At 33.0% G+C, this 8,860-nt stretch overlaps 1 protein-coding gene across 2 annotated transcripts; it reads left to right on the plus strand.

Moving 5' to 3' along the window:
* The first annotated feature begins 96 nt into the window (after window positions 1–96).
* Window positions 97–4,164, plus strand: LOC128166799 (snRNA-activating protein complex subunit 5-like). Of its 2 annotated transcripts, none has more exons than XM_052832186.1 (3): window positions 97–258; window positions 2,095–2,409; window positions 3,330–3,469. In XM_052832186.1, exons 1-2 carry the CDS (start codon window positions 108–110, stop codon window positions 2,376–2,378), a joined length of 435 nt encoding a protein of 144 aa, XP_052688146.1. In that variant the 5' UTR covers window positions 97–107; the 3' UTR covers window positions 2,379–2,409; window positions 3,330–3,469. The 2 variants fall into 2 exon arrangements, with proteins under 2 accessions (XP_052688146.1, XP_052688154.1); XM_052832194.1 differs by lacking the exon at window positions 97–258 and adding an exon at window positions 3,684–4,164 and having other exon boundaries at window positions 2,270–2,409; window positions 3,330–3,569.
* Window positions 4,165–8,860: the final 4,696 nt, after the last annotated feature.

The raw sequence follows: 8,860 nt of genomic DNA on the forward strand, positions 1-8,860 counted from the left end.
AATGAATAGGAGTGTAAGTTTAAACATTTACCTAATACAATTTGATAATAATTGCAAAAACTATTCCTTTTGATCAATGATGTAAAACAGTAAACTTGGATGAATGTATGAAGCAACGGTTTTCAAGTTCTGCATATCTTCAACCTCTTACAATCTTTACCTTCTTTGTTTCAATACTTTTATGTACGTACGTGTCACTTTTAAAGCAGAGTTACATGTACATGTCAGGGTTACGGTACGGGGGTCACAGAAAGATTGGCAAGTATACCTTAATCAGCTTTACAATGTCGTTGAATAATAAAAATTTATAAAAATTTAATAAAAATAACACAACGTTCAATTCTGTCTCAGAGTTTTTCCATTTGTAAAAAAAAAATATTGTCAGTTCACTTTGGCATTTAAGGTGTTACAGTGGTGTCTGGTAAGACTTTTCTGAGAATCAAGAGTCACAAATTACCGAAATATGCAGAAATCACTGGAGTCCTCTCATAATATATTATATAGATGTGAACATTCATTCAGATGAGTGCAAGTTACAGTTGTTTCCTATCTCTGAAGAAATGTCCTCATTGGTTAGCTTTTGCAAGATTTTGAGACTGGCAGATTTTTGTTGTTCAATTTACAGTCATTACAGTTAGAGTTATTTCCCCTGATTCAAAGTGCTAATGATATCAGAGTTCACGTCGGTTATCTAGCTTTTTAAACACTTCCTGGAGGATTAAAATTACGAGAAGTATGTTGATTTATTTACCTAAAAAGCATGATGTTCTTGAGGTTATACATTTTTTCTGGTTCTCAAAAGTTTTACTTTGATTCAAACTTGGCATTGCATTGTGAGTTGAAATTTACTGATGCCTGGAAAATCTGACTAATCAGTTTGCAAACCATTGTGACGTCACTCGATTGTATTTTGAATGAAAGTGTGCCAAGGACCAAGGTTAGAGGTTGGGTGTTGCGGGAAGATTGTGTCAGCAGTATATTTACCTAGTCATTAATTATCTTTATCTATGCATTTGGTTAGAATTTACTCTTCACACTGCCACATACCTTGCCTGTAGAGCTTGCTTTTCACTTGCAAGCTGTACACTGCACCAGTGAGCTGCGCACTCTAAAAATGATATACAAATGTATTCATTTCAGTGACTATGTATTTAGTTTTATGAGGTTAAATAGTAGATGCATAGAATTTTTTGGCAGGCGTAAGAGTCATCTCTCTTTGGAGCACACTCTTGCTGACACACTCTCTTGCGAATCGTGTGTAGAAATGAAAAATAAAGTCCAATATTTATTTCTATAATGCTTTTTTTGATGAGTGTTCTCAAATAATAGAAAAATATGATCCCCTAATGGTTAACTGTAAGCATAAAGAAGATTTTCCACAGGTGTTATATGATTGTACCTCACAATGTAAAAGTTCCTGGAAGATTAACAAACGTATCAAATTTTCTAACATAATTTTAATGTGATAAATTCAGATATTAATTTATACTGTGATTTTTTTGGGGTTGAAAAAAAAAAGTAATTGAACAGTTAAAATAATGTATTACGAATTGAGGTAACCTCTAGAGGCAAATATATTTTTTGGCAGGCATGGTTTCCTGACAGGCATTTGCAGGCATTTCACTTTTAATTTATCGACCAATCAAGGGCTGTCGGGGGGCATCAGGAGGTCTTACAATAAACACTTTGTACCGTAAAACACTTTTTGAATATGACCCTATCAGTACAGTACCCATGCATGTCTTGATCTTCTGAAACAGCTCTGTAACCTTTGTAATCCTGTACGTAATAGAAGAGACAAAGCTACTGATTCAAGAGAATGTAAATTTTGTAAACCTGTTTTAGAGGAGACATTGGTTGTAATATTTACAGTGCTTTGTTATCATTGTATCTCTTGTTGCCTGTTTTTGAAGAGACATCATTCATGGATATTGATGTAAATATTGTTGCAATCTTTTGGTTGACTCTTTCTTACAAAAGGTTTATTTTTCTTGCAGTTGTAAATTTATGATTTCTCAAAAATGTTTGATGATCAAAGAAAACCAAATCAGTATTAAAATAAACATTTTTTAATTATTTTTTTTTTGTTTTCAGGAAACAGATATTTCATGGAAGCTGACACTGTAAAGCAGGAACAGCGGACGGTTCTACGCGAGCGGTTTCTTCGTATGTGTGCAGCCATCACAGGACAATCGGCCAACATTTGTATGCAGGAGAAGACTAATGTCCAGTGTATCTTGGGACACATAGACATTGATGTTCAACACGTACAAGTCAAAGATCTTCTGACTCCGATGGGAAAAGTTCCCCACGCTGTGCTCCGTCTCAATGATGTAATCTCTATCCAGATTCCAGACCTCAAACACAAAGAATACTGAATCCTGCATTTGAAGTGTTTCAAACATATCAGTAAGTTAATATTTGTGTTTCAATCAATTTAAGTACCCACCCACCAGTCTACAACAACTGCAAGTTTTTCAGCTGAGAAAAATGAATTATAAAAAAGATCTTCTTGCAATATATTTCACTGACAAATACATGTCTCTTTGTGTAATACTTCACACTGTGTGGGATGACTAAATAACACTTGTATCGTGTATATTGCTTATTGATCTTGTTTCTCAAAATTGGATAAACCTCACCAAAGATAAGAAAACTATATTAGAATTCTTATTTGGAAGCTCTGATTTTGTAAAGAAGCAATTCAAAGTGAAAAGTTGTATAGTACATGTACCTGATCATCTTGCTTTCATAAACAGCTTACACAATTATATGTTATTGACGTGAAGAAAAACTTAATCTCCGCTCTCATTTCCTTATGTTCTTTGCAATATTAATTGAAGTCGCTTATGTTGAAATATATGCTATTTTAAAATTGATAATAGATCTTCTGAGCTGATAGTGGCTATTTAAAGACAGTTACATTTAAAACATTCTCTTAACATGTTCATTTTCACTTATATTTTGAGCTTAGGATCTATTTAAAAGAATTGTACCTGTACAAGTTTTCAAAACCTAAATTATTTTTAAACAATCTATGAAATAAAATAAAAGGTATTTGATGTTGGTATAATAAAATTATATTGGCATAATATAGGAGCAATCATTCAAAAGGGTTTTTAATTAGATTCATCATTGCTTTTGGTAAACAAGAGAGATGTATTTTCTTAGATAGTCCTTGATGTATGCATAGCGAAACCCATGTTGACTAATAGATTTAAGGAAACTAGCCAATTATGGATATAGCGAAGTAAATCCACTAGTTCCTGGGACTTTGCTATAACCAAATTTTACTGTAGAATAAATGCACACTTTCTCTGTACATTTAGTTTTTAGAGAAGTAAAATTTGCAGAGAAGTTAAACAAAGATGACTGAATTAAAGGAATTAAAGCGACTGAAGGATGAAGAGAAAAGCCTGATGAATATTGCCAGTAAACTGAGCGATCAGCTGAATCGTCTTAAGGTAGAAGAGCTGGCCCTGCTGAGTATGCTACACAAGGAGGGACTTCCAGTGAACACAATGGAGGACACTGATGTAGGGACAGAAGAACAACAATCGGACAGTCAGGTACAGATACTGGACACATTATACATGTGTAGTTTGTTAGAGTCCTTATCAACAGTAGTTAGACCGAACTAGGTATTAAACATTGATTGTATTTACTTGTATTTCAATTTGAAGCCATCATCCTCACAAGAAGTTGTTGAAAGGAGAGTGGAGTTGGTTCCCTTGGATCTCCATGTAAAAAACAACCAAGAGGATGAAGAATTTGAAGAGGAGGAAGAAGAAGAGGAAGATGATGATCTCAATATGATGATGTCACATTTTAATGATGGATGATTTTACAGTGATGTCATCAGTGATGAACAGTTTCCTCACATTGTAGCATTCATTAGGTTATTGTTTATCTTAACTAGCAAGTAAACTTATTAAAAACTTGCTGCATGGACAATAAATCTAAATCTGATATATAAAAAATATGGATTTTTAGAGATTTATTAGAAGAATGTTTAAATATCAAGAAACCATATTTTTGTATCATTTCCAGTTGCCTGTCATTTGGAAGTTCATTAACTAAGAACTAAAGACAATGCAGAAGCAAATTAGTTTTGTATACTATGATTACCAGTATTTGTTTTTTTAATAAACCAACAAAATCTGAGGCAGTCTCTTAACTTGTAACTGATGAAGCATTCATTTGCATGTACAATGCAAGATACCAGCTGGCGAATATTACACTGGCAATTATTAACGTTTAATCTCCCAAGAATGAAAAATCATTGAAGATAAGTTGTACTTGTTGATGTCTAAAGTCATGTCTATTGTCAGCAAAATTATAGAAAGACATGTTTTTAATTCTTTTTATGAGTATTTGAATACGAACAACCTTTTAATTGAACAACAATCTGGTTTTAGACCTAAGCACTCATGTGAAACTGCATTACATAACATCATTGACAAATGGTTAAACAACATAGATGATGGCAAATTAACTGGCGTTCTTTTTATTGATCTTAGCAAAGCTTTTGACACTGTTAATCATGAAGTATTATTACACAAACTTTTATCTTTTGGTATATGTAACAATTCTTTTAAGTGGTTTCAGTCGTATCTTCATGGAAGAACACAAAGTGTTAGATGGAAAGGTGTATTTTCTGATGAAAAAGATGTTACAATTGGTGTTCCGCAAGGGTCTATCTTGGGGCCTTTGTTTTTTATTTTATTTGTAAATGACTATCCAAAGTGTTTTAAACATTCAAATGTTAATATTTATGCAGACGATACAACACAAGATGTTTCACATAAATCTATTGATGTTATTGAACAAAAATTGTATGAGGATCTTTTATGTTCTGTAAATTGGATGAACAGAAACAAGTTGACTATGAACTTAGAGAAAACTCAGTGTATGTTGATTGGTACAAAACAAAAATTATCGAAGTGTAAAAAATTGTATATCAAAGTTGGTGATGTTGTTTTAAACACTGTAGAAAAGGCTAAACTTCTTGGTGTAACCATAGATGAATACCTTACTTGGTCAGATCACATTGACTTTTTAAGCAAAAAACTTGCTCAAAAAATAGGTATTTTACGTCGTCTTCGTGTTTTTATGTCAAATGCTGCTTTATTAAAAATTTATAATACTATTATTTTCCCACATTTTAACTACTGTTGTACAGTTTGGTGTTCAGCCAAAAATAATGGCCAAATTGAGAAAATATTTAAATTACAGAAAAGGGCAGCTAGAATTATACTGAATGTTAAAACTACTCAAACTTCCACTGTTGATATTTTTAGAGTTCTACAATGGATGCCTATTCAGGATAATTTTATATACAGAAAACTTTTGTTAGCTTTTAAAATCCTAAAGGGCATGACACCAGAATACATGAATGTTTTAAGATATGTAAACCAAGTAAGTTCTAGAGAAACAAGAAGTAGTGTTAGTGGATTGTTATATGTACCAAAATCAAGGACTGGATATTATAAGCGCTCTTTTAGAATATCAACAGCCATTTTATGGAATCAACTGCCAGATTGTGTTCGAACATGTAATATCATGTCTTCTTTTAAAACAATGTATTTACAGCAATATTACCTAGAGAAGTAAATTTTATTGATTATGATATCAAATCAATGCAAACATATTTATTTATTGATGAGTGTGTATATTTTATCTGCATTATTTATCTATGTGTCTTATACTTATTGTTGTACATATGTTTTATACAGGACCACAATGTAAACTAGTACTTTGTCACTAATTGTGCTATCCTGTCTAAATAAAAGACTTTATTATTTATTATGTCATCGGAGGGGAGATGTCTTACTGGATTGTTTAAATAAAACTCACAAGCACTGATATATTTTAATGTCCTCTGTAATGAAAAAAAAATCCCTCCGACCAATGCATGTAATAATAAATTGCTAAATGAAGAACCCGGATTCTGATGCCTATGCGAAATCGAGCTTATTTAAACCAACATTTTTTTTATGAATGCATGCATTTCGAAGTTTGGGAGTTAATTTTAAATTATGTACGCTTATTTGTCCTCACAAGATTATTTTTTTTACACGATGGGATGATTTGTCCAAAAGAATCACCAAAGTCATAAATTTTAGGCGCGGATCCTGTATTTTTAACGCTGTTATCCATACGAAAGAGGAGAACCAGTCCAAATTTTTGAAATTGCCAAAAAAGCCTCATCCGATAACCTATTAGTTAGGGGTTGGTTCAAAATATGTCTGTTACTAACGATATGGATTCTGTAAACAGTGGTAAACTAAACGCCCACACCTCTCCAGACTCTCGCTTTAATAAAAAGCAAATGTTACATCAAATATTAAATCAACAATTTTAAGAAGGAAAACGGACTGAAATTGCAGCTATTCTAGCTATAAAAAAAAGAAGAAAGAAAGATAGCAGAAAAGGGACTTTTGCCGTCGCTTCTTCGCTCAGCTCTACGCACAACTTGCCCATCTTCGCTCTACACATGATAGAGCGAATGGCCCAAAGTATCACCAAAGGAATGCCACATTACGATACTGTCGCTATGATTAGATGAGAAGTGTTAGGAGTAGGAACTATTTAATCGCACTATGATTTTTTTTTAAAGAATATTGACGAATCAACTGTCATCAACATGAGGTTTATTTTGTCATAAAAAATCCACAATTTACACTCGATTCATTTTTATTGAATTTCAAGTTATTTCTTTTTACTGAACTAAGACTTTACTGCAACATACGGTTCCTTTCGTGAGTATTGATTATTTGTCTAACGAGATTTTAGTGTAGTAATTAATTTCTTGTGTACAGGGCATCATTATCCTCTTTTAAGACCCCACAAGGTGAAATGTTATTGCAGATCTTACTATCGAGAAGCCAGTCGACAATTGCGGGGAGATATGAAATATAATACCGTTTATTGTTCTATGGCAAGATTTTATTCCCAAAACATAATGAACACATTCTGCTACACATTAGTCTTGTATTGATTTCTATTTTGATTCTGACTAAACGGTCATTTACAAACCATGTAAAACTTGATGTACGGGTTAAGTACTTTGTATTAGACCACACCAATAAAACGCTGCTGTGTAAATGCTCTCATAACTGCCAAATTCCTTTGATCAAATTTTACCTGCAACTATGTTCCATAAAATCAGTGGGCAGTCCCCCTCAGTACTAAATCTCGATTGGCAGCATTTTTCCGATCTCTGACGGAAAGACAAGAAACAGAATCATTTCTCAGAACTTATAGCAAATACATTGATATGCTACATATAAGTCAGCAATCTTGCGCAATGAGTAAACATTTCGATAAAATCTGGTCATACATCTTTCAGTAAACTGCTGGCCTTTTTTCTTTTCCTGAATAGATGTGCCTCTAGACACGGTTCCATGAAAAATGGTTTTAGACATTTTGAAATCGCCATACTTTTCCGCCGCAGAGAAAATTGTCAGCATGGTTTTTGTCATGCAAACACCGTGTCATGGAGATCCCTCTTGTTCTAGAAATATTGTCCTTTCCTCCATTTTATATAAATTCAAAGGTGACTTTCACATATACCACGGCGAAGTACTATTCATGGCACTTCAAAGTCATACTTTCCTTTATAGGAATGCATGCACATAATGTTAATCATGCACATAAAGGGGGGTTGGGGGGGGGGGTTAGCTGGCGTTTTAAAATATTACACATTACCATGTTTTAAAGATTTATATCGACAAAAAAAAAATTCAATACAAGACGAGCTCCCCCTCTTATAATGGATTCGGATTTTGATTTTTTTGGTTGCTTTTTAAGGTATAGGTTTACTCCCTCCCCACTGTAAAAACCCGATGCTTGTAACCTGCAAAAATTTCGGCAAACTCTCAACTACATGTATGTGCCTAAATAGTCCAAACACCAGGGACCACTCCTACAACCAATAACAAACAAAGCATATATGAATGGACAACATTATCGTGAACTAGTAATGGTTCTGTGCTGAAAGTGGCTGAATTCGCTTTTCCAAAAAATCCCAAATCATTATAGTTACCTGCACGCGATGTTCAAGGAATATTATCTACTTAATAATGAAATTTGGGTACCCGTCGATGAGTTTTAAGGAAAGTACAGGGCTCACAATTCTTCGTCATGTAAACAAGGCTCGTGCCCTGTTTTTGTTTACATAGGTTCAATATACCAGTAAAAAATCTTTTTCAAGCTGATTTGTCTTTTTATTTATTTTTTAGCATAAATAAACAGTTCCCAACGCTTAACACATTCAGTTTAGGTTTACAACTGGAATTTTCACTTCAACATTCAAAATTTAAACAAAAGCTTTGTTTACATAGCGAGGAATTGTAAGCTCTATAACCAATCTAATTAAAATTAGATCATTCACGCTCTCGTATTTGATATGTCAATTAAAATTAGATCCTTCACGCTCTCGTATTTGATATGTCGCTACATATCAAATACGAGAGCGTGAATGATCTAATTTTAATTAGATTGCTCTATAACTCGCTTATAACTCAACAAATGACACTAAAATTTTGGTTGCCTATTAAAAATGCCTTACTGAAGCATTGTAAACATTAAAATCGAAAAAATAATTTTTAACCAAAATCGTGGCCATGCCCCTTTAATGTTTTTTTTTTTCGACTTACCGGCCAGTTTTTGGGAATAAGACTTGAAAATTAAGCAATAAAATAAGCTTTATGTATATAATATTTGTCATTTAAATACATGTAGCTCTGTTATAAATTTCAACTACCACCCTCTTGAATTCTACTATTTATTAGTTTTTCTCGGACCCACTTTACCTTTATAGATAGTGTGTGATTTACAAACTTTAAGACAGGACACA

The sequence above is a fragment of the Crassostrea angulata genome, chromosome 1, assembly GCF_025612915.1.
Source record: "Crassostrea angulata isolate pt1a10 chromosome 1, ASM2561291v2, whole genome shotgun sequence".
Classification (NCBI taxonomy): Eukaryota; Metazoa; Mollusca; class Bivalvia; order Ostreida; family Ostreidae; genus Magallana; species Magallana angulata.